Source organism: Stenella coeruleoalba (assembly GCF_951394435.1).
Source record: "Stenella coeruleoalba genome assembly, chromosome: 1".
NCBI classification, from domain to species: Eukaryota; Metazoa; Chordata; class Mammalia; order Artiodactyla; family Delphinidae; genus Stenella; species Stenella coeruleoalba.
This window is the reverse complement of record NC_137169.1, coordinates 95,449,657-95,474,968: the sequence shown is the minus strand read 5'-3', so window position 1 is coordinate 95,474,968 and position 25,312 is coordinate 95,449,657. Positions and strand designations below refer to the sequence as shown.

General features: G+C 44.5%; 3 protein-coding genes across 9 annotated transcripts in view; 1 reads left to right on the top strand and 2 right to left on the bottom strand.

The window, feature by feature from the left end:
* The window catches only part of ELAPOR1 (endosome-lysosome associated apoptosis and autophagy regulator 1), a gene marked incomplete at both ends in the record, with an annotated part of 67,976 nt that extends 57,471 nt beyond the window's left edge, over positions 1-10,505 (bottom strand). For all 5 annotated transcript variants that reach the window (XM_079927827.1, XM_079927829.1, XM_079927825.1 and 2 more), the window contains one exon: positions 10,353-10,505. In XM_079927827.1, the coding sequence (XP_079783953.1) occupies positions 10,353-10,505 (153 nt within the window). The remainder of the gene's footprint in view (positions 1-10,352) is intronic.
* Positions 10,506-11,615: 1,110 nt separating this feature from the next.
* CFAP276 (cilia and flagella associated protein 276) lies at positions 11,616-17,332 on the top strand. Of its 2 annotated transcripts, XM_079932413.1 has the most exons (5): positions 11,616-11,753; positions 14,766-14,882; positions 15,413-15,528; positions 16,084-16,211; positions 16,629-17,332. In XM_079932413.1, the coding sequence occupies exons 1-5, from the start codon at positions 11,673-11,675 to the stop codon at positions 16,697-16,699; spliced, it is 513 nt and encodes a 170-aa protein (XP_079788539.1). In that variant the 5' UTR covers positions 11,616-11,672; the 3' UTR covers positions 16,700-17,332. The 2 variants fall into 2 exon arrangements, with proteins under 2 accessions (XP_079788539.1, XP_079788540.1); XM_079932414.1 differs by lacking the exon at positions 14,766-14,882.
* Positions 17,333-20,001: 2,669 nt separating this feature from the next.
* Positions 20,002-25,312, bottom strand: TMEM167B (transmembrane protein 167B). Of its 2 annotated transcripts, XM_079930679.1 has the most exons (4): positions 25,189-25,312; positions 23,540-23,684; positions 23,127-23,258; positions 20,002-22,571 (listed from the first exon to the last, which is right to left on the bottom strand). In XM_079930679.1, exons 2-4 carry the CDS (start codon positions 23,613-23,615, stop codon positions 22,489-22,491), a joined length of 291 nt encoding a protein of 96 aa, XP_079786805.1. In that variant the 5' UTR covers positions 23,616-23,684; positions 25,189-25,312; the 3' UTR covers positions 20,002-22,488. The 2 variants fall into 2 exon arrangements, with proteins under 2 accessions (XP_079786805.1, XP_079786806.1); XM_079930680.1 differs by lacking the exon at positions 23,540-23,684 and having other exon boundaries at positions 20,003-22,571.

Genomic DNA, 25,312 nt, shown 5'->3' with positions numbered 1-25,312 from the left:
TAGCCTCCAGAACTGTGAGAGAATAAATTTCTGCCACTTTAAAACACCCAGCATGTGGTACTTCGTTACCGCAGCCCTAGCAAACTAACACAGCTAGTTAATGTTCCCATCTTCTTCCTCATTCCTCATTTTCACGACAATCCTTCAAATTAAATATGATAAGCTCATTTGGTAAATGAGTCCCACAGCCAGGAGCACTTCACCTGGGCTATGAACATGTGCTCTGCCCACTGCCCCTTCCTATCTGGCCTCACTGCATCAGGCACTTGATCTCTATTTGTAACTGCTTGTCCTTTGAAAGGCTGTACGTGCATCAGTGTTAGTTTCTTGTATATAATTCTTCTGTGTCTCTTTCAGTCCATTATGTTCAATAAAACTCGATGAATGAATTATTTTAAATTTCAGTGGATTAAGAAAATTAAATAAAAGAGAAAAGAATAAGTATTTGGTGCAGAAAACATAACAGTAGCCCACAATCTAGAGGAAATCTGTCACTAATGTTTTCAGACTGTGAGTACTGTGATGATACCTGCTTTCTGGGACCAGGTATCAGTATGGACAGTATTGTGAATATTCCTAAGAGAGACAAAAAACAGAAAGGGCATAGGGTAGAGGAAGTAAATGTCAGAAATAATGACATTTATAATAGGTAACCAGTTATGCTGCTTAACAATTACAAATTTAAAAGAAGAATACTTTTTGCCCCAATGATATGGCTTAACTCTAGAAATAGTGAGCTTCTCATTACCCAGGGTAAAAAGTTTTTGTTTTTGTTTTTGTTTTGGCCTCGCTGCGTGGCTTGCGGGATTTTAGTTCCCAGACCAGGGACTGAACCCCAGCCATAGCAGTGAAAGCGCTGAGTTCTAACCACTGGACGGCCAGGGAACTCCCAAAAGTATTCCTTTTTGAACATTTGTAATTGCTAGGCAACCTAACGCACCTGAGGATACGCACCCGCTCCGCTATGTTAGGGAGCTGGTGAAGATGCCTTAGGTGTGAATGATCACTGAGACCCCCCCTAACACCAGCACTTTACAAGGTCGCAATTTTATATCTAAATGACCTAGATTGCACCAACCTGTTGATCTCCTTGCATCCTCTGAAGATCTCCTTGGTCCTCAGTTTCTGCAAGTATCAAATTAAGATTTATACCTGAAACTAGCACAATACTGTCAATCAACTATAATTCAATTTTGAAAAGAGTTTCATAAATTTGGGATGATAGCAATCTAAGGTTTTTAAAAACCTTAAATTTTCAGTTTTTGAAAATTAAAAGGATGTCTCCTCTTGTAGAGAAGCTCCTGAGAATCTATCTGCATCCTCCCAGTGGTATCACCTTTATCTGCTCATACTCATTCACGTCCCTGCCCTTCAGCTACTCATCATCTAACGTAAGAATGTATAAGCAATTCCTGCATCAAAGACAACCAAGTGCACTGGCCACTATCACACATTCCTCAGAAATCATACATGGCCTGTCTCTACATGGGAGAAATAAGCTGGTGAATATAAGAATCAGGGGGTAGCCTTTTAGACAGTCCAGGACTAAAAGTCCCTATGTTCTTTTTAAAATCTGACTTTCCCCCCCGCCCCACCATAGTTCTTTGTTTTCTTCTCATGTCCTGCTAACCTGTTATTTATTTTCTATTTGGGCACAGCTCCTTCTTTTCTTTTACAGATGATTTACACAGCTGAATTAATATTTGTAAATGGAGGTTCTGGCCCTAATCTTTTAAAATTTCTTTACAAGGAAAATTAAGTTGATCCATTAACTCAAACTGTATGGAGCACCTAGTCTGTGTGTAGCACAGTGCTTGACATGCTGACTTTTCTCAAGTGCTATCCTGAGTCAGAACCATCCTTAAAATTCTTGTAAGCATCGTTCTCCTAAGGAAAAGTCAGATGAACAGATATAACTGATGCTCCCTTTATCTTTTCTCTTAGTGGCTTACTAGCCACCCTTTTATTGTCATATGTTTCCAGTTGGAGACTGAAGTAATCAATTTCAAGCAGAAAGCTAGCCAATTTCAGTTTCCTTTCTAGTTCAGAAACAGCTCTATTGTTCGGCATGGGGTGAGAAGAAGGATGCTCCAATTAGCATGCAGGCTTATTAAAGTCCATATATTTTTTTGCCTTTTATTTTGTATCATCAGTAAGAATCAGACGTGGACAATCACATTCTGGGCCTATGAAACTCAATGTATTTATTTTGTCACTCAGCATAGTTCTCTGGGTCTTTTTTTTACATGCCTTTCATGGTACATGACAAATCAAAGAAGAAAAATAGGTGATAACCTCCTATTAGGCTTCTCAGACTTCAAGGAATTTGAAAAGTGGAGAGCCTAGGAAGTACGATAAATATATTTTCTTTCAGCAGCTGTCAAGCGCTAACTATAATTATCTGTTCTGTGCTTTATCTGCTATGACATAGAAGGAAAGCTTAAGAAGAAGTGTGACAAATGGCCCAATTTTTATCACTTACCAGAGGGACAGTACAGACTGAGGAAAAGCTACGAGTTTGCCCAACTTCTTTTCAGAAAATTTGGCAGAATTAACATCAGGCCCGGCTGCCCTGCCTGGGACAAGCTGGCAGCTTGGTAAGGCTGACAGGCTCTCCGGAAGGACCCTCCAGGTCTCTATGATTCCCGGGTGAGAGTAAACTCTGACTGCCACCCTCACAGCCAAAGCCTCCCTCCTCCTCTATTGACTGCAGATGGAGAAGACTAATGCTCTTTGAAAATCCATGCTGCTTGGGACGTCCCTGGTGGTCCAGTGGTTAAGACTCTGCCTTCCCAATACAGGGGACCCGGGTTCAATCCCTGGTCAGGGAACTAGATCCCTCAGGCCACAACTAAAAGATCCCGCGTGCGGCAACTAAAGACCCCGTGTGCCGCAACGAAGATCTCACTTGCCATAACTAAGGCCCGGCACAGCCAAATAAATAAATAAATATTAAAAAAGAAAAGAAAATCCATGCTACCAACTTGACACACATCAATCAAAATGTTAAACACTTAGACTCTTTGACCCGCTATTTCTATTTTTAAAAATTTGTCTGCAGATAGACTCAAACAAGTATGCATCAGTATGTACTCCTGTAGGAGGATATTCACTGCAGCAATGTTACCATATAAGCGGCTGGAATCAACCTATTCATCAAGTTTCTGTTTCAATAAATCACAGTACACACATATAATGAATCGCAGTGGAGCTATAGTGATGAAAACAATAAAATACAGAATAGGACAAATATTTTGATCTAATTTGTACAGGAAGGGTAAAAGAATACACGGATGTGCTTGTATAGGCAAAAAACATTTCAAGAAGAATATATTTAAGCAAGTGTTGACAGAGGTTAGCCTTTGGGGATTTGCAGGTGGTAGGGAAAATTTGTACTTTTCAGCTTATACCCTCTGCCTAGTTTGGATTGTTAACATGGACAGGCAGGAAATACGGTAGTTAAGAGCTCAGCTGCCTGAGTTCCTGCTCCTTTACCAGCCAAGTAACCTGGGCAGGCTAATCTCTCTTTGCCTTAGTTTCATCATCTATAAAATGGGGATTCATTCAGGGTAATTTTTGAGTATCTATCTACTATATGGCAGGCAATGGAAATATAGAAATGAATAAAACATACAAGAATACCTGCCCTCCGCAGTGGTTAAGAATCCGTCTGCCAATGCAGGGGACAAGGGTTCGATCCCTGGTTCGGGAAGATCCCTGGTCTGGGAAGATCCCACATGTCGCGGAGCAACTAAGCCCGTGCGCCACAACTACTGAAGCCCATGCACCTAGAGCCCGTGCTCCGCAACAAAGAGAAGGCACAGCAATGAGAAGCCCGAGCACCGCAATGAAGAGTAGGCCCCGCTCGCCACAACTAAAGCAGCAACAAAGACCCAACACAGCCAAACATAAATAAATAAATAAATAAATGTATAAAAAAGAAAAAAAGAACAGTACCAAAAAAAAGAATACCTGCCCTCGTAGACTTCACAATCTTGTCAAAAGAGATAGACAATTAAAATATACATATATATGTATGTATATGCACACATATGTACATATGTAAAATATATGTCAGATAGTAAAGAGTGCTATGGAGAAAAATAAAACAGGAAAGAGGAGAGGTAATGGTGTGGGGTGGGATATTAATAGGACCTACCTCATAGAGTAACTGTGGGAACTGAGTTAATGCATGTTGGTCACGTAGAACACTCAATAAATATGAATTATTATTATTGCTATGAGCATATATTACTTTAGCATGCAAAAGTAAATGATAATTTTGTTTTGTTTTGTTTTGTTTGCGGTACGTGGGCCTCTCACTGTTGTGGCCTCTCCCGTTGCGGAGCACAGGCTCCGGACGCGCAGGCGCAGCCGCCATGGCTCACGGGCCCAGCCGCTTCGCGGCATGTGGGATCTTCCCGGACCGGGGCACGAACCTGCGTCCCCTGCATCGGCAGGCGGACTCTCAACCACTGCGCCACCAGGGAAGCCCCTAAATGATAATTTTTAAACAAACCCATGCCCCCAGGAACCTTTGACTAAAATCTCACCTCTTTCTTTAGTAGTTTCTGAAACTTCAAAATGGGGATATACTTTTTCATTTATGAGTATAAAATCATGTGGTCCAGCCACACTGGCCTTCTCCCCATCCCCTAAAGCACCAGACTCTTTGTTGTCTGCAAGCTCGTCTGCACATTTTCACCCACCAAACTCCTCCACATCCTCAGCTCGCCGCTTAAACTCACTCCTCAGAGAGTCCTGCTCCAACCTCCCTGATCTACGTCAGATCTCCTCTCATAATCTCTCAGCCTATCTTTCCCTTTTCTCTCATAGCGCTTAACCAAATGCATAGGTCAGCTGGGTGGTTATTTATGAATATCTACTTTGCTTTTCAAGCCAAAAGAACTCCTTCCCAGTGACCACCTAGGTGGGGAAATGTGAAAGAGAGGAGAGGGGAAGCCAGGCATAGCGTGAGTGGGCAGAGTTCTCACTCCAGTTTAGGTGGAGGGGGAAGCAGCTGAGAAGGGATTCAGAATAAGAATGATCTGTAGGGATTTTTATATTGTTTGCTATAGAATGAGCAAGCATTTTACTTCTCAGTCACAGTAAGAGCATCCCAAAACACTCTGAGGTCACTTAGGAGCTATAGATGGGATCCTCCTTGAAACACACAGGGTCCCTCCACTATGAGCCAAGCAAGAATGAAGGGGTGTGTATGTGTGTGTGTGTGTGTGTGTGTGTGTGTGTGTGTGTGTGTGTGTGTGTTGTCTAGTGATTTATCAAAATTTGAAAGGGTTGATGGTTGGTTTGTTTTAATTTATTTTTGGCTGTGTTGGGTCTTTGTTGCGGTGCACGGGCTTCTCATTGTGGTGGCTCCTCTTGCTGCGGAGCACGGGCTCTAGGTGTGCGAGCTTCAGTAGTTGTGGCACGTGGGCTCAGTAGCTGTGGCTTGTGGGCTCTAGAGCGCAGGCTCAGTAGTTGTGGCGCACAGGCTTAGTTGCTCCGCGGCATGTGGGATCTTCCTGGACCAGGGCTCGAACCTGTGTCCCCTGCATTGGCAGGTGGATTCTTAACCACTGCACCACCAGGGAAGCCCAGGATTGATAGTTTTGCCAAGGATGTGAGGAAATGTGCAAAGCTGATGGGAAGAAAAATTGATGCAATTTCTCCAAAAGAGGATCTCATAATATGGAACAATATAAAATATATGTGACTTTTGATCAAGGAATCCCCATTTCTAGAAATATAACTTAAGGAGTTAACTGAATGATCTTACTCTCTCATCCAACAATTCTATTTCTAGGAATTTATTCCAAGGAAGTAATGACAGATGTGTTGGAAAGAATATGCAAAAAGAGGCTCATCTTAGCATTGTTTATAATAGTCAAAAATTAGAAACATATGTTAACATATGTTTCTAACATATATGTTCAATGATGGGGGATTGGTTAAATAAATTTCATCAGTGGAATATTATTAATCTATTACATTAATTTATTAAGGGCCCACAATGTGCCAGATATTATTTTGGGTGTTGGAGACACAGCATTAAATGAAACACAAAAAGCCCTGCCTTCGTGGAGCTTATGTGTTAGTGGGAAAAGACAGAAATAAGTAAAATAAATAAAATATAGAGCACGTTAGAAAGTGGTAGGTTCTCTGGAGAAAATAAAACAGAAAATGGGATAGGAAGTGGGAAGACATTTCAACAAAAACTTGAAGGGAATTAAGAAATAAGCTGCACATCCTGGGAGAAAGCCTTCCAAGCAGAGAAGATAGCAATTGCCAAGACCCTGAGGGGGCAGGTTACCCCACAGTTCTGAGAAAGAGTGAGGAGGCTGGTGTGACTGCAGAGGAGGAGGTGAGGATTGTACATACAGCCTTGTAGGCCCGTGTAAGGAGCTGGTTTCTACTTTGAGACAGGAAGCCTTTGGAAGGTTTTGAGCAGAGGAGGGGCAATATCTGTCTTATTTTCAGTAGGTTTACTCTGGCTGAGCACTAGACAATATGTGGGCAAGGTGGAAGCAACAACTAGGATCCAGTGCAGCCAAATAAATAAATATTAAAAAAAAAAAAAGAAGAAGAAGGTGAGAAGGGGTGGGTCTAGTGTGGATGGTCAAAGCGAAAGGGTTGACATTAGGGATTAGTCAGGACAGGTAGTTCATTCCGTTCCTCATTAAAATGGTGTTATGCAAGGCCATCTAATGACTTAGAATGATGTTCTATTACGTTTTCTAAAAGCATATTTACTGAGCACTTACTCTATGCGCTGCATTTTGCAAAGCACTTTAAGCATTATCTTGCCTAATTCTCCCAGTGATCCACCTGACTCCTTCAATCAGTAGCCAAATCCTCTAACTTCTACCTTTGGCATGTTTTTCTCATATCCAAGCCTTTCTATTTATCCCACTGCCACCATCCCAGTGCAGTCCCTTTGTTAACCTCCTCCTTGACCTCTGTAAGATCTTTTGAACTGGTCTTCTCGCCCCCATCTCTCTGCTCTCACCTTTTGGCCTATCTCAACTTAGTTACTTTATATTCATGCTAATCCACTACCTCTGCTAAGAATCCTTCAGAGATTCTCCACTTAGTTTCCCACTTTCCAATCTTGATTTCTATGGTACCCCACGCCTACTCCACATTTCAGCCACGTGGTCTACTTGCAATTGTCAGGATCTTTTCCTTGGTCTCCTTTCTCTATCTAGAAATCATGCTCCCCCCATCTCTGCCTGTTGAAACTCTGCTGATTATTCCAGAAGCAGGTCAAGTGTCAACTGTTCAAATATGTTTTCTTCTTTTCCTATCAACTCTATATTGCCATTCCTGCATTGCTTACCACATGTTAACATTATGTCATCATTTGTACGTCATTATTTGTGGACTTATCTTTTCTGCCTACCAATATTTCTGAAGCCCCTATGACATGTCAAGGATATATACTAGGCATTTTACATGTGTTATCCAATTTAATTGAACGCTCACAATAGCCTTGTGAGATAGGTGTTACCATCCTCATTTTACAGATCAGGAATCTGAAGCTGTCAGAAGTTAATTAACTTGCTCAAAGTAGCATCCTTACTAAGTGGCAGAGTCATCATTCCTTCACCAAATTTTATTCTAATCCATGTCTGCCAGATTCCTAAGCCCTCTGGGCTTTTCAACACAGATTGGGATGTCCCTTTGGGGGCTATTAGCACTGAAGACTCAGGGCAATACCTATCTGGGAAAGGCAGTTTTCTCTTCCTCTCTCATTTGATTTAGATTCGTTGTGCTATAGAAAATGCTCCTTTGGCTCTCAGTCAGCACTTAGCCTGGGCTAGCACAGGACTAAAGAAATGATTCATGAAGACAAACGCCACACAGGATGTTTAGTTCCACCGGTGACCCTGATTATTGTAAAACTGTGAAAGGAACGCCAAGCCCCAGCACACGTTTAGCAATCTAGAACTCCCAGCTCTCTGCCTCCTCAGTTTAGGCTTTACCCTAAACCTCTTTGTTCCCTGATTCGATCCAGACGGATGCCTCAGATTTCAGAAACAAGGCAGGAACAGCATTGTTGTCATGAGGGTCAGCCTTGGCCGATAAGACTCCCTGCCATTAATACCCAGCAAAGACGCACGAGAAATTCACATGAAGAGTAAGAACAGGGAAGGGTTAGTCTACCCTGAATTGTTTTTTTTCACCATTTAGGATTGGAAGCCCCTAAAACTTATTGGGTCAATTCATACTGCCAAACAAAGAATATTATAATAATGGGTTTATTCTCTTCCTTATTGTTTTGGAGTCGAGGGTGTTCAGCAGCCACTGTTTGCTCAAGAAGAGTGTAAACAGGACTTGCTGACGCCCGTGGCCAACATTGATGACTCTTAAGCCACTTTCACTCCGGCATGGGGTGTGGATCTAATGGTAAAGAAGCTGAATGGGAAAGAGAGTTAGATAACTCTAATTTGTGTTTTATTTGTATTTTCTCTTTCAGTCCTCAAAGCAATCTTTTTTGAGGTAGGTGTTATTGAAATACCAATTCTACAGATCCAAAACCTGGGTGGTAAGTAACAGGCAGGGACTGGAACCCTGGTATGTTGAGTTCCACAGCTTTCCACTGCCCTCAGCTTATGCTCTGTGGCAAGGCCTTTTGCTTAGGCAAATGCCAATCATTTAAAAAGGACTAAAGGCAAAATTTCTACACAAGTTAGAGCTCTCAAGTATCAATATTCTTCCCTCCCTCCCAAGCAAGATGATACAAAGTGTTTAATTTCTTAACCGGCTCGTATTTTCCATAGTGGACAAACATATCAACAAGAAGTGGTAGTTGAACTGTAAGATTGTTACCTTCCACACAGGGGGAGTCCTATGTTGGATTCTTAGGCAAGTGAGTTTGCTTGATGGAACTCACTTGGTTGGTTAGACCACAGGCCACCAAGGCCAGTAAGCAACACTTACTGACAAAATCATCCTGTTCCCAGCCATCTTTAAAACAGGTCATACAGTGACTGGGTGAAAATGTGGATGGCCCAGGGCAGGACACCGCTGGTACTGATACAAGTTACAAAAATTTCCACTGACTGGGGTCACTTGTTCATATTCATGAATGAAGTGAAGTATCTTTATTCACACAAAAATTCTCTTCTCTCTTCCCACCCCCCTCACTTCTTCATGATCTGTTTTGTCATAGATGGTCTAATGGTTAGAATACCGTCATAATAATACATTTCCATATGGGACGGGGTTATGGTTGCTAATCACTAGTTAACCATGACAACTTATAAATAATATTTCAACCTCTCAAAACCTTAGCCAAGTATGACATTTCAGATTAATTGTACAGGGCTAGACTCAACATATTACAAAGTCTTTCATATTTCACGTAGATAACAACTTTATTTGCCTTCTGCCATGAAGTTCTTGTAAATATGTTGTTGCTGCGTCTGCCATATGGTTTCTAAAAAGTTACTCAGAACACAACCAATTATTGTTATTTCAATACCATAGAAACTACTGAGTTTTGTTACTCCTTTTTTGTATCCCTCCAAAAGAATGTTCAAAGGCATTTTTGGTTGGAAGACATTCACTACTTATTCTCTGAATTATGTTGGCAACATTTTAGAAACACCTTGAAAAAGACTTACGACATATGTCAGCAAAAGTCCAGAGAAGGAAAGTAGAGATTGGCTGAAAGTGAGATACTACAGAACTCAAAGTCTGGCCAAAGGTGGGTCATGCACTGTCAGGTACACTAAAGAAAGCACACCGGGGGAGGCAAACTATAAACAGGATCCACATTTAGCAGCCCACAAGGAAACTGGATGTTTAATACCAAGGGAAGAGAGGTGATGGGATCCTTCAGTCCCCCTTGCAGACCTCCCATTTTCATACTTTCTTGAAGCCATGATAAAATCACAAGGATTCCCACTTCGATCCTATTTTCCGTTGGCCTTCCAAACTCCTTTCTTACCCCACTTCTCCCTTTTCCCACTTTCTATTTTGCCCCTCTGTACATAATCTTTTGTTTTCAACCACTTTTAAGGTAATTTCATCCCAGCTGGGAAACAACCCATGTCTTCTCCTTCCCTCATTCCCAAGTCCAGGCACTCAGGTCCCTCCTGAGGTCCTTGGAGCTGGGACCTTTCCCCTGAGCTCAGCAGCCCAAGCTGTGAGGCTGATCTGTTTCGTGAGTCCTCCAGTGGGCTGGCTTCTCCATGACGCCAGTCTACTCCTCTTCCTCCCCCACCCCCCATCCCCAAAGAAACCTAAACTCCGTGGCTTCTGAAACTGTCTTGCGTGGGTCCCAAGATCCCTGCCGAGATCCAAGATTTTCTGACCTAAGTGGGGTCGGGTCGGGAGGAGAGTACCTCTTTGCAGGCGTGAAGCTCCGGTCCCGCTCCCTGAGTCACCTGGAAGGTGGTCCCAACCCAGAGCAGCAGCCGCAGAAGCCGGAGTGTGCGCGGCTCGGTTCTTCCCCTGCCCCTGGCAGAGGGATGGAGGCTGTGCCCAGGCTCAGCCATAGTGTTGTTCTGAGCGAGCGGCAGCAGCGGTTCAGGTGCTGCGGCTGCAGCTACTGCTGGAAGAAGGCGGAAAAAAAGGGGAGGGAGGTTCACAGGGGGGAGGATGCAAGGGGCTGGGCTCGCTTCAGTCACCTCCCTGCGGCTACGCCTAGGCAGCCCATCCTTCCTCCTCCCTCCTTCCTCTTCTCCTCCTCCTACCCACGTCGCCTTGGCAACCGCCTCCTCGTTCCCTCCGCGCGGGTGGGGCACCGGACCACTAGCTCCTCTGCAGCTCACCTGCCGGTCGCCATGGCAGCCGCCGCCACTGGCGCGCGCGGCGTGGGAATGCGAGTGCCCAGGGTCTGCAACCGTCCCAACAGGCGCTCACAGGGCTCGTGTAAGGAACGCGGTGGAAACAACCTCCAAGCCATCGCCACCAAATTCATTATTTCGTAGCCATCGGCTACTTATGAACACCTCTAATTTTGCAGACGTGGCGTTCTATATATACTTATTAAGCACCTCCTATGTGTGAAGCGATAGTAAAAGGATTGAGATGCCGTCTCTTCTCCAGAGCTTATAGCCTGGAAGAGTGGCCCCGGCACGTGTCACCTACTCTAACAGCCTCTTCTGGAGATCTTACTTCCACCCCGCCAAATCCATCTGTGCCTTTACAACCGGCGCTATGCTAAGCCCTGAGACTCCTTTAAGCAAGGAGAGTTTGCCTTAGCCGGCAATTTTCCAAGCACGACACCTGGACTCTTCCGTCTCTTGACATCCCCATTCTCTCATCGCTTTGAGAAATCCTTTGGTTAGATGCCAGGAGGAAGGACATTTCTGGGCCACCTTTTAGGAATACTTTCTTTAACTGAAGTCTTTTGCAGAAGACCTGTTCAGCGTTTTTCACCGAAGTCTCACGAGTGCCAATCCAGGGCTCCCCGGTACACTCAGCGGCGCTTTCCCTCTGCGTTCCCAGTAGCTTCTTCCCGAGGGGCCTCCCGCGTTGGACCGCCAGGTGGCGCCATTCTCGGAGGGAATTCGCCTCAGTCATAGACGGCGGGGTAGTTGCCTGGCAACTGAAATTGGGCGTGCCAAACAATTGGGACCCCGGCTCCTCCGCGTGCAAGATTGTGAGCGGCTGCGCGGGCCTCTCATCACTCTTAAGAGTGTCTCGCTCGGCATTTTACCATGCCTCTCACCCGAGACCCTTTCCAGCATCCTACGTTGGAAAACGATGATTCCTACTTGGGAAAACTGCGGGCTTCCAAGGTACTGAGGTTTCTTGCGCAGATTCCCAGTAGGGTCGACCGCACTCTTCTTTCTGTCGGCGCGACAGGAAGAGATGGTAACTTAAAGGACTATGGTGAGGACACTGAGTCAGGTACCGGAGAAGTCTGTTCTCTGCCTTCCTCCATGTCCCCATATTCAGGTCTGCCAACATTTCACAGGTGCTTTTGAGCAGAGGCAAGTGGAGTTCTAGTCCAGAGGAACAAGAGGCACTCACAGCCCTAAGCAATGATTGCCAAAATGGGGCTTACCCAGGCCCAGGTTCCACTTTTCTCGTAGAAGTATTTGAGATGTTTGAAGTGGTGAAAAATAAGGTGAACTAAATGGTAATTGTGGCTTAATAACAAAATCAAAGCACTCCCTTTTGTTTATTCAACATTTATTATTTACTGTATGCCGGGCGCTCTGCTAAAAACTGAGGATGTATAGACACATTAGATTAGCTCCTGTTCTCAGGGAAATCTAGTATAAAAGCCAGACTGACAACAGCAACAGCAAAAGTGCTTGCACAGCAGCACATGTGTTGTGACAGTTATATGTGGTTTCTCATGGGAAACAGGAGCTTAAAGGAAAGCCTCCCAGAGCAGGTGAGTTTTGACATTCAACTATGAGTCAGCTGGACCAGGGGAGGGAGGAGGTGGAATGTAAGTTAGGAGGAAGGAAACAGGAACCAGACATTCAAGGCAAAGGGAGCAGCAGGTGCACAGACATGGAGAGGAGGATGAGGGTGGCCTCTTTGGGACCAAAGAGTCCAAAGTGGCTGAAGCGTTGGTGTGAAATGGAGGAGTGGAGAGGGTGGAAGCTGGAGAGGTGACCCTCCTGGGGTGGGTGTGCTGTGTACAGCATGCTAGTGAGCTAGGTTTTCATCCTGGGGAATCATCTCAGGACTGTAAGTACTGCGGTGGCATACTAGATGGGTGTTGTAGAAAGCACAAGTGGCAGTGGATTGGACAGGATGTTAGTGCGACAAGAGGGATCAGCTACGAGGCTGGTGCAGCGGTCTCCAGGAGGAGTAACGGATGTACAGCAGTGATGCAGGGGATGGCGGTAAGATGCAAAGGGCAGGACTGATGGGACTTTGTGGCTGACTGGACATGGGTTCAAGAGAGTGGATGAGTCAGGGAGAGCTTTCTGAGGGCTTACCTGATACCATTTACTGAATGAGGCATCCAGGGAAAGCAAGTTTGGGGAGAAAGATGTTGAGATCAGTTATGTAGCTGTTGTTTTCGTGGTGCCTGTGGGACATTTCCATAGAGATGAAGAGTAGGCAACCTGGTTGAGAGCTGTGGGTTGAAAATGTCTGGAAGCCACAGTATTCATCTGGTGGTTGAAGGTATAGGAGAGAATGAGCTCATCCAGTGAATGTGAGAGTCAGAAAGGCAGAGACAACCCCCCTGGAGAATACCACTAAGGGACAGAGAGAGAAAGCAGAGCTGAGAAGGAAGCTGAGAAGTAATAGCCAGAGGTAGGAGGAGAACCCGGAGGATCTGGATCCACATAGGATGGAGAGAACATTTCGTGGAATCAGAGTCGTGGTGCAGAAACCGCAGAGGTCAGAAGGTCAGGACTGGAAAGGATCCACCTGACCTAGCCACAAATGTCAGTGGTCACCAGCAAGAGTAGTTTCAGTGGGTACTTGAGGCAGAGGCCAGACAGCAGTGGGCAGAAGAGGGAATGGGAACGGGGAGGAAGTGGAGGTGGCAAGTGTTGACTCTTTAAGAAGGCTGGCTCGGTAGGGAAGGTCATGGAGTGGGTAGCTAGACAGTGACGAAGGAATGAGGAGAAGCTGGGTACAGGGGCTGGCAGGATAGCACAGGGCCCTAAAGCACCAGGAAGGGCTGGGTTCAGGGAAGGGTGATTCTTGAATAAAAGGGACTTCCCTTTCTCTGAGAGGGAAGGAAAATGGATGTGAAGATGGCACTCACGCTCGACAGGCTCGACTTTCTCAGTGAAAGACCGTCTCAGCCTTCTGCTTATAGAGGCTTATGCAGCCTTCGGGAATGGGAAGAGAGCTGCCTGTGCTTGCATCATGTGTATTTGTAGTTTTCCCATTTCCTTTTTCATCTTTCTTGGTGACAGTATACTGCCTGGTTCACACCACTCAATTAATGCCTAATTGAGCTGAGTCACACAGCACTGTGTTATATACAGGGGAGGAGGAGGGTTCCTACATCCAATAGGTTGAACGAGATTTCTACTAGGTTGTAGTTGTACTCACTGGAACTCAGTCATTGATTCAATCAATATTTCATTTTAGAACACCATGTGTTAGGTCGCTGTGCTAGGCACTGGGGATACAGTGGTGAACAGTATGGCATTTTACATGTAATGAAGAAATCAGCTGTGTGCTTTTCATATTCGTACTTGTGGGGTTTTAATTAGAGGACTGAACATCCAATGAACTTTTTGACATTCCTGCAGACACAATGACCCTTCCCTGCCTACTGAAATTTTCTCACCTGCCTAGACACTGCTCTCTCCTGATTCTCTTGTCTCTGACTGCTCCCACCACCACCCCCATTATAATACTGTGCAGTCCTCATGAACCGCCTCTTCCTTGTTGGTCAGACGCCTTTTTGCAGGCTTCAACCACCACTTCAGGGGGATGACCCCCAGATCTCTACTACTTGTTCTGAGCTCTCCTCCAACAACTGCACACCTCCAATTTCCTACCTGTTAATTGCATTAGGATATCTTCTCTCTTCTTCAAGCTCAGGACTTCTAAACCTGAGCTCATCTTGCCTCTCTGCTCCCCACCCTTCACCTCCTGTCCCACTTCACCCCTTTCCCTGTATTCCTGGCCCATTTCTGTCAGTTCTGAGATTGAAAACTTAGGAAGATCAGAAGCCTGGGAGTCTTGCCCCATTTCATTCTTCTCTTTTAGATGTTTGCGATTCAGTTAAAATGGGATGGGATAGGGGATGGATGTCACTGACGCTATCACATCAGCAAGGCCTCTGGTAACCAGGGGTCGATGTGGTTTCTCTTTTGCAGAAACTGCCATATAAGAACCCAACTCACCTTGCTCAGCAACAGGAACCCTGGTGTCGACTCAGCTCAACTCCCACAATCACGTCCATGAGGCAGGCTGTTTATTTTTTTGATCCTGAGGTACCTAGCATTGAAATGCTATTTCTCCTTATATCCACTTAGGACTAATTAATATCCTTTTTGAAAGGTAGTCTGTCCCTGACTACCTTAGCATCTTTATCTTGTCCCCAATCCAAGATCCTACCAAATCTAAAACCAAATACCAACTTATCAACTTCCTCTGGGAAGTCAGAAGGCTTGGGTTTTGCTGCAGTTGATTATCTGGAGCAAATCATTCTCTCACCAGACTTCTCATTATAACCATGAATGAGGTAAGGCCCGTTAAGCTCAAGTCCAGGACAATATAGTGGTTCTCATGTCTCCAGGAGAGCTCCCCACTCCTTAGACCTAACCATGAGACAATTCTTTATGGACAAGAGTTAAGAAGTCATCATGTATAGTAATTTGGTATGTAGGGAGTTGGTGGATCTCAGGCCCAGAAAGGGTTCACTCTGCTTTGGGGCAAGAGTAGAGCCCAACAGAACCCGACTAGAGCAGGTGCAAATGTGGCAAGTTAATCCTGGGAGTGGCGGGGTTGGCTTCCTCCGTAGATACCGAAGGATGATCTGGATTTCCGATTAGCAGCCTTGTACAACCACCACACAGGGACGTTCAAGAGCAAAAGTGAGACACTGATACACCAGGAGACCATTCAGGATGCCCATGGGTAAGTGGTGGAGGCGGAGCCTCTCCCTAAGTACAACGCCAATCAAGTAAGGTAAAGTGTCATCTGGGAAATAACAATCAATAGGTTCTTGTTTCTAGAGATTTCTGTTATTTTTTACTTCTGTAATACAAGTTCTGTTTTTTTATTTTCTAAAATGAACAGAGATCTTCCAGGATTGTGCTCATCTGTAGCACAAAATCTTTGGTTCATTCCAGAGGGTAAAAAGGGCCTTCAGCTGCTTTATTTTATTTTTATTTTTATTTTTTTGCGGTACACGGGCCTCTCACTGTTGTGGCCTCTCCCGTTGCGGAGCACAGGCTCCGGACACGCAGGCTCAGCAGCCATGGCTTACGAACCCAGCCGCTCCGCGGCATGTGGGATCTTCGCGGACCGGGGCACGAACCCGTGTCCCCTGCATCGGCAGGCGGACTGTCAACCACTGCGCCACCAGGGAAGCCTCAGCTGCTTTAAGGTTGCATGCAACTCTTTCCCTCCTTACCTTTCTTCTCCTGATTGATTTCACTCTCCTGTGTTCTTCCCCACACCATCTTCTAGAATCAAGACCCAATTCTCTGGAGAATCTTTATCCCCTCCCCAGCCACCCGCCATCACTTCCCAAGCTAACATCAGACACTGGATCAACCCTAAGAAGGAGTCTATTCACAGCATCCAGGGATCCATAGGTAAGGGTCAGAAGACTGAGGGGTGGGAGGCAGATGGATGGTGCAAGAGTTTTTCTAAATGGTCACAGGAATCAGGGAGTTGAGGTGATTGGCTATTAGGGAACATCAGGGATAACTGAGAGTCTGGCACATATCAGACTAGAACCAGGGGACATGCTGACTGTAGAGCTAGGAAATGAATTCAGTTTTTCAGAGCCACTACCTCAGCCTTAGGTCTAGCGGACAAAAATTTTCAGCAAAGGGCAGAAACCGGGGAGTGAAAGACCTATAGCTACCTCCCATCAGTCCTCTATATGCCAGTTTCCTCAGCTGTTAGAACCTTCTCCATTGTCCCCATAAATGTATGGGCGACAAGTTCCCAGAAAAGGCAAAGGATCTGAAATTCACAGCCCACTCCCTCTTCTCTTTTCTCCACAGTGTCCCCTCACACTGCAGCCAGCAATGGAGGATATTCCCGAAAGACTGATGGTGGCTTCTTCTCCACCTAAGTGTTGACGGGCCCCTGGACTAATTAATCATAGTGGAACATCCTGCCGCCCATCTCCATGAAATAGATTTGTGTAAGATGAAGCCTGGAGTATCTGTTACCCATGGACTACCAGTTGCCACATGACTACTCTTAAAATATGGAAGTTTCTCAACTTCTAGAAACTAATCCTGTTGGGCATATTTGCAACTCGGAAAGTCATCTTGCTGAAAAGATACAGATTTAGGACAGAACAGCACTGTTTTTGGCAGGAGACAGGTATTCACATTTTGTGAACTGGAGTCATTCGAACCATATCCATTCAACATTTCTTGCAAACTTTTTTTTTTTGTGGTATGTGGGCCTCTCACTGTTGTGGCCCCTCCCGTTGCAGAGCACAGGCTCCGGACACACAGGCTCAGCGGCCATGGCTCACGGGGCCCAGCCGCTCCGCGGCACATTGGAGCCTCCCAGACCGGGGCACGAACCCGTGTCCTCTGCATTGGCAGGCGGACTCTCAACCACTGCGCCACCAGGGAAGACCCTCTTGCAAACTTTATGTGTCAGGTACTGAGCTAAGTGTTGGGAAAGCAAGAATGGACATAGTCCATTCTCTTGAGCTTACAAACACTAATTTTAGTAGCTCTTTGTGGCATTAACACTTATGCTGAGGTCACGCTTAACAGATTTCAGACCTTCTGGATTTAGTCATCTTCTGAGCTCTACTTTTCCATGAGGGCTCCATCTCCCTGGCTCCTTGCCATTGTTCATTCTCTTAACTCTGCTACTGTCTCCTTGCCTGGGAGTCAATTCTCTTTTCTTTGCCTTGATTTGTGCTGTGATATATAGCCCCCTATTCTTGGAAACAGCGTTCAACAACCTGATCCTAGGGTCTGAAGGTACCTAAAAACTGATACAGTAATGTGGTTTCTAAAATTACAAGCCACTCACAGGAGCCTGCTGTTAAAATGAGCAAGAAATGGCAGACCTTTTAGAATATTGTACACTAAGTTCCCATTTCTAAGATTGGACAGCATATGCATTGTTGAATAAATCAGATATGAAAGGGCTTCTTCCTGGTACTCAGGTGCTGGGTCAATACCACCAAACTATTACAGCCCCTCTTCCACCGAGATACTCCAATCGGTTCATAGTGTTTGCTGCCCAGTGGCAATATTTCCAGTTCTCTTTATTTAGAATAGCTGAAAGTGGCAGAGTGGGTGACTTTCTGGGATAATCACCTCATGTGGGTTGATACTGAACATCAAAAAATTTATTACTGCGATCCATGCATGGAGGCTTTAAATAATATAGGTTCCTAGACAAGCCCCCCTCCCCTGCTAATTCTAATTCAGTAAATCCGGTGCGGGTCCCTGGAATCTTAATTCTTATAAGGTCTCCAAGTTCTCTTACAGATATATACACGTATACAGACATGCATATATACATATATCCCTTCGCGGCAGGCGCTGTATAGTGCCTTTAGACCGCGGGCACCAGTGTTGGTACCATACAAAAGAGTCATTATGACAAGTCGGGTCTAAAGAAAAAAAGGGAGGCGGCTACAAAACTGCAGCGGGGAACAAGGCCTCCATATCCTTTCAGCTCCCGCTCCCGCGGGCGAGGCGACGGCTCATTCTACCTCCGTCCGCCAGCGCCCGGGGCCCGCAGCCGACCGTTGACACGTTAGCCTCAACGCCACGGGTGGCCGTGCCCTGGGCCCGGGCTCAGATCAGAATCGCCTCGATAATCAGTGGTCCAGGACAAGCCCAGCCTCATCTATCTGATCAATTCATCACTTCTGAGCGCCGGGCCTCGTAGGACCAGCTCCGGGACCTCCGGGACCGCGGCGTTGCCACCGCCCAAGGGGCCTCGCTGCACAGCGCCCCGAGGAAGGGGCTTCGCAGGAGGGGAGCTTTTCATTTCGGGTTGGTCCGGCGGGGCGGGAGTCACAACCCGATCAAATAAGATCAAGGTGTAGGCCGGGGGAGGGGCACGGGGGCGGGCGCACGCACTCGCCTTGCACGCACCACGCGCGCACTCACACATTCTCGCGTCCACTCACACACACAGCCCGCAGGCGCCTTCCACACACCTCGCCACACTTCTGACCAGCCTCACCCCATGCCGCTCTCCCTCCGGTGAAAGGGCGGAAGTACGCAAGCTCCTTTAAAGCCTTCCGCCCCGGAGGGTTCTGGGAGGAACAACCGAGCACAGGCCCTCGCCGAGTGCGCACTTTCCTGCCCCCACGTGGCTCGGAGGGGAACCAAGGGCCCAGGTAAAGGCGGGACAAATTCCCACAATACTGAATCGTGATTGTCCTTGGATCTCTGTGCAGCTACACATTTATATCCATATCTGTAGTTTTTCTTTGATCTTTGATCCAAGTTCTGGATATAAGATGATTCAATCTCAAGAGACCTCTAGGTGAATGATTTCTTTCCCAGGGAGAAGGCAAATTCTGGTCATTACCAACATCAGCTTCCCTAGGAGCTCCTTCTCCCGTGGGAGAAGGCAAACATCATTTTACCAAAGGGAAAGGTAAGAATAGATTACTTAAGTCCAAGGACTAGGTAGTTAGAATATAGTAACTATATATACTACTAATATACTACCTAATATACACTAGGTAGTAGTATAAGTAAAGGTAGGAAGACATATCCCTGTCCCCACAGAGCCCTCTTGCTACCCAGAACTTGCTGTCGCAGTCATATTGCTGAATCTTCATTTACTTTCATATCCGCTAAAATAAATCTTTCAAGAATGAGTGTAAGAAAAAAAAAAGGAACAATTATGTAAGTTAGAATTAGCTCCTTTCACATCACAAAGCACAATTTGAATGTCTCAGTTCCTTCTTTTTCCTTTTTCAAGAAATACATATGTGAGGGGGGAAGACAAGTCAGAATTTTGTTATCATTTGTACTTGTGCCAGTCCCACCATGTACTTGGAATAAACAAATTGGGGAAAAGTGTCCATTGTATGTACCAGAAGCCCAAGGATTTTCTACGTATGTGGCTGGGTAACCTGATAACCTCATTTCACTGAAGAAGTTTATGGCTTGTAATGGCAGTTGATACTTTTAATAGCTTTGGTAGGTAAAATGTATTGGAGAATGTTATCTACATTGTTTTAATACACCTCAAAATGTGTGTGTGTGTGTGTGTGTATATATATATATATATATATATATATAAAATTAGTTCCCTCAAAGATATACCCTCATAGATTCTGAACTATATCATACATTCAGTGACCATCACAAGGGGTTAACAGGATTGATGATATTCACTAATATAAACTAAAAAGGTATACTATGGGCAGAACCCAGGGGAATATTGAACAAAGTTCAATAATTCAGCATGCATGTGACAAAATGGACAAAAACAGTAGGGAAAGAAACTTTATTTTCAAGGATTTGTGCAGACAATGGTGAATAAAAAGTCTTATTTCAACTATAAAAAGCTGACTTCATTCCACCCTGGCATACAGGGTTTATGGTGACGCCAGTTTGAATCTGAGGCAATACTGCTATCCCCCTTCTTCCACCCCTAAAAGACTCCCTTAGAGGAACAACTTCCTACAATTTTCAGTCAAAAATATATGACACATCAACCAAAGTGATGAATTAAACAAGTTTCTGCTTATCTAAAGTCAAGAAATGAAATAAGCTGTGTATTTGTTTCTTGCTGTAAATTACCTTCACTCTGTGTACTTTTTGGTACATTCTGGTATGAAAACATCTCAAAATATAACAGTTCAAGAGCTTAAGTCAAGATGACCCACCCAGGAGGCTGTAAAAATTGATCTGAACTGTGAAATGGGACTAGTTTAAAATATGAAGCAGCTCTAAACACCAAGCTTAGAGATATTAGCCCTATTAGGAAACAAAAGTCATTAAAGCTACAAAATAACAAGTGCAAAACATGCTGAACCTGTATTTCCAGAGACTGACATTCCCGTTGGCCAACAGGTTCCAAACTCACACCCACAAGGTGTAACTCTTCTTTCTGTTCCACTAGCCTTCCTTTCTCTTGTGTGAAAGATCCTCAGAAACGACAATGAAAAATATATGAATCATTGAAATTTACCCTGTGGACCAATTCCTGAAGAGACAACAGCCATAACTCTGAGATGATTAGACATGTAGTGTTTACTTGATGACTTTCTATACTTCTAGGAACCATCAAAGCACTAAACTGAATGTTTCAGAACCTAAACTTCCTAGCAGCTTTTGTTCTTTTGGAATAAGACAAAAGACAATTTACTGCCACACTGGGGTCAACCACAGCCAACTTGTCCACAGTCAAGTTTACTTTAGTGAATAATTCCACTGGTAGACCTATGTCTCTGCTTGCTCTTTACAATAATTTAATTTTAGACCAATTCTTTTTTTTTTTTAATAGAGAAGTTCTAGGCTTCAGAAATGCAACAGTTGATCCTTTTGCAGATAAAAGGAGGAGGGAATGGAGAAGTCTTCACTTCAAATGTAGAGTCATCTAAAATGATTTGTTCAGGAGTTCCCATACTCCATGGAAAAGCCCATCAATCTCAATTGCGAACCTCTGCTTTCCTTTACTTTAGAAAACACTCTCATTTTATTCATGGATTCTATGAACTGTCCAAATATGCCTATGAATGCCATCAACTTCTCTCATTCAAATTTCCCATGTTCTTATAATTTCCAAGAGACAGCTAAATACTACAATATGATGAAAATTAAAAGTGGGCCAAGAAACACAAGTAATCGACTGAAAATTGCCATAACCCAGATTTAAACAAAGAGTAAGTTTGTATGTTGGTTAACATGACAGAACTTCCATCTAACATCACAATAAATTCTAGATGACTTTACTAGTATATGAATTAATATACTAGATTTATTTATTTCTTCTACCCCAACTGCAAATTATTTCTTCAATAGTTTCTCTTTCCCCTAGTGGTGGCATTTAAAACTGAGTAACAGTATTTAGCACTCAGTAATTTAGAAAATATTTAAAAAGCTTTAGGAAAATAGCAAGTTTCAATATACCATTTGAGGGGGTGAAGTTTCCTTTTGGGAATACTGGTGAATAGAACATTGTTTCTTGTCTAAGTTACTCCTTTCTGGTCTCATCACAGACAATTTCCAAATCTTATGTAGGCCCAGATTCTCTTGGCAAAACTCTCTGGCTACCAGCACACAGCACAGCTATTTCGTCTGTTCTCTTTTTGCAATGAGGATCATGCCTCTCTCTTATGTTCCCAGACGGGTATATGAAAGATAAATTTCCAAAGCCAAAAAATTCCTTGGCATTGTTTAACTCCTATTTCCCACCCAGCCTCCCCACCCCAGCCTCCCAGCCCCCTGCAATTTGCCAAATCCAAATCAAACACTAAAAAAAAAGTCAAGTCTTGAAAATTATCTCTCCTTCCAAGAAGTTTGAATACAGCTTATATCCTCCCCTAATGAGCCTCAGTGTGAAAAGTTCCTGATGAGGGGCTGAAGCACAAAATAGGTGACAGATTTTTAAGCAGGAGGTATGTAATCGTATCACAGAGGGGTGTAATTCATCTGGACATTATATGCTCTCTGCTGAGGACTGATTTACACACAGGTCAAAGGAAGCTGGCTTTCTGTAGTCCCCTGAAGCATAAATAATGTTTGTAACCACGAGGAGTTTTCCCCACATAAGGTAGGGGCAGATGCTGTGGTGTCATCCTGGGGACTTTGATGATTTTAGCTGAACTCTCCTACGCTGGGCCCAGGCTCCTGACAGGCTCTTCACCTTCGTCCCCTTGGTTGGCAGTTGATGAAATGGATGCTTTGGAATTCATTTTATAAACAGGACGTAGAAGGCCATTACAACGCAGGCGATTGCTACAGCAGCATGCAGCCTAGTTCCAATCACAGCAGCTAGCAGGAAAAAATAAAACGAGAAAAGAAGTCAAACCCTGCCCTTCATATAAGTCCTCACTTTCAAGATTTGAAATCTCTAGTCACAGACGACGAGACCTACCAAGGGTCTCAAGAACCCACCCAGGAATGTATTTAAATACTACCCTTAAGCCCTAGGTTCTAGATGAATATACTGTTAGTTTATATTTTGCCTTATTTTGAAAAAAGATCTAGGTAAGTAGGATTCCAGATGAAGATGCCCAAAATAAAAAGTAAAAAAGCATCTGAGTTAATAAAATCAATACTTAAAAGAGACTCCAATAAATTCTTTCCAGAAATTCAGAAAAAAAATTTTCACTGGGAAAATATTCCTTCCAACAACGCTAGTCCAATTAAAATTGTTTAATTTATATAGTTTTACTCCATGGAGAATACTAAAATTACCTTGGAGCTAAAATAAACACTTATGTAAAAGTTGAACCACATACAATTCCAGCCTATCCCACCCCCACCTTGCAGCACCTCACTGTCCAGAGATGGCAATCTCCTCTCCCTGAACAGATATGATCTTACCTTTGTAAAACACACCCCAAACTCCCTTCTTCTCTGAGAGCAGCCAGCTTTTGAGACGAGGTACTTTCTTGAAGTAGGCACAGGTGCAAACAAAGAGCAAACCAAACACCAGAATCCCATCCAAGGAGTACACTGTTACAGAAAGAGAAAAAAACCTTTGGTGCTAATCCAGTTTGGGACAGGTGATCCCCCTGGAGAATAGAATGTGATAAAATATCAAGATGATAATCTCAACTGCAGTGCCAGCCCTGACAAGAGGAAGCCAAGGTCCCAGGACTAACAAGGTTACCTTTCTGTTCCCCCAAATCACTTGTAGACAACCCCCTTACAAAGATTTCACTGCCCCCTTCCCTCTCCTTTCAAGAAGTATAAATTCTGAGAAGAGTGCATCACTTTATGTGGAATCAGCCTACCAGGAATGGCCAGTGTTGGCATTAGGTTGAGAGAGGCATAAGAATCCTTCGAGCCTGAGCTGAGAGAATGAAACATGTTCTTCCTATAAATCACTCATGTGATAAAGGAGAGGTAGATATTTGGCCAAGTCTCTCAGATCTGCATCTGTTGGTGAAGAATATGTTAAGGCAAAAGTAAAGCTTAATGGAAATTGCAAGAGTTAGAATCCATATGACTACAATTTTCCTATGCTTATCTTACACTTCACGCATGATACTCTACTTACAAACCAAATTTCTGCCTGAGTTAACAGATTCTTGAAAACAAACAAGCAATAAAAGATCTGAGGCTTCGACAAGGTGGAACAATTGTGGGGGAAAAAAGCTTTGAACAGTTAGTTCTACTTCTTACATTTGTAAACCAAACTATGTCTTGTAAGTGCAAAGAATCACCTAAGTAGAAAAAAAATCAGACCACAAAAGGGGAAAGAATGACTAAAACTTATTTATTAATTACTATGTGTCCAACTGCTCTCTTATTTCTCAGTTCAGATTATTTGTTCCTCCGGGTGATGTCCCTTCTTGTACTGTGCCTACTAACCTCAGACCTCTGACTGCCCAGGAAGCTCCAAAAGGATATTTTACACAACTGGCATCTGCCAGTTCTGGGCCACTCCATCTCCTTCTCTCCCTCCAGTAAAACTATCTCACAACTAGATGTCACACAGGAAAGGGTCCAGTAAATTAATACATACACCAAGTTTTATGATGAACAATATGTGCTAGTCTTTTCTCCCGTAAGTTTTTGCAAAGCCAAAAGTCACAAGGAAGTGAAATTTGAAACTTTAGTACCAGGCTTATGAAAAAGGTACTTTTGAGAAATGCTGTCCTATGCCCTTCAAATCATACTGCCTAAGAGATCTTGTCATCTTTTTTCCTGTAAGATCGACTCTAAAGACCACAAAGTCATCGTTTCCTGCCCTTCCCTGGAATTCAGAATTCATGTCTATAAAGTGTTTGAAGACGCCTGGAAAATTAGGTCAGATAAACAGGGTGGCAACTGCCACATCATCTTTGGAAAAGGCAGTGTCTAAATCCAACCCCTGCAACACTAGCCACGGTCTCCAGATGGGATCGCCCAGGCAAAACTTTAGAATCAAACACGAGAAAGCTTCCCGACATTTTAACAAAACAAGGAGAACTTTTTTTTTAGCATCTACATTCACCCCCGCCCCCTCACAAAGTATGGGGTTTAAAATCCTGTGTGATTCATCGATCATCCCAAAGAGCCTACTATCCAATAAAGTTTGAGAACACAGAGAGCTGTGAGGAGGCTCCTCTTTTTCCTGCTGCTAAAGCAATAGTTCAACTGGGACTGGCCTCGCGAAGTGGCTTGTAAGGGTCAGAACGAACTTCTAGGAAGGGAGAAGGGCACAGTGTGGGAACCAAGAACTACGGGTGTGGGCACAAGAGGCACTGGGGGTTCTATACGGGCACGGAACGGGGGAACCCCCGGAGGAGTATAGGGGACAGGAGTTGGGGCACCGAGAGGCCAAAGGGGGACTGGGCTGGGAGGGGGCGGGGAGAACGGCCACGTCAGTCCCGGCTCCACCCGCCAGGTTTCCACTCGCACTGCACTCCCATCCTCGGCTCTGAGCATTAGTTCTCACCGTTCGTCATGGCGGCTGGGCCCGGGCCTGGAGTTGGGGTCCGGGGGTCAGCGGTGATAGCGGCAAAGGCGGGGGAACCCAGCTCCCGCTTGACACTTCCCGATCCGGGCCGCGGCGACGGGCA

Excerpts from the sequence above, each read along its gene's own strand:
- CFAP276 (XM_079932413.1), top strand. The coding sequence starts at position 11,673 with ATGCCTCTCACCCGAGACCCTTTCCAGCATCCTACGTTGGAAAACGAT. Across the intron at positions 15,529-16,083 it reads ACCATTCAGGATGCCCATGG|AATCAAGACCCAATTCTCTG; the intron begins GTAAGTGGTGGA and ends ACCATCTTCTAG. Across the intron at positions 16,212-16,628 it reads CAGCATCCAGGGATCCATAG|TGTCCCCTCACACTGCAGCC; the intron begins GTAAGGGTCAGA and ends TTTTCTCCACAG.
- TMEM167B (XM_079930679.1), bottom strand. The coding sequence starts at position 23,615 with ATGTTTCATTCTCTCAGCTCAGGCTCGAAGGATTCTTATGCCTCTCTC. Across the intron at positions 23,259-23,539 it reads GCCAACACTGGCCATTCCTG|TGTACTCCTTGGATGGGATT; the intron begins GTAGGCTGATTC and ends TTTCTGTAACAG. Across the intron at positions 22,572-23,126 it reads TTGGGGTGTGTTTTACAAAG|CTGCTGTGATTGGAACTAGG; the intron begins GTAAGATCATAT and ends TTTTCCTGCTAG.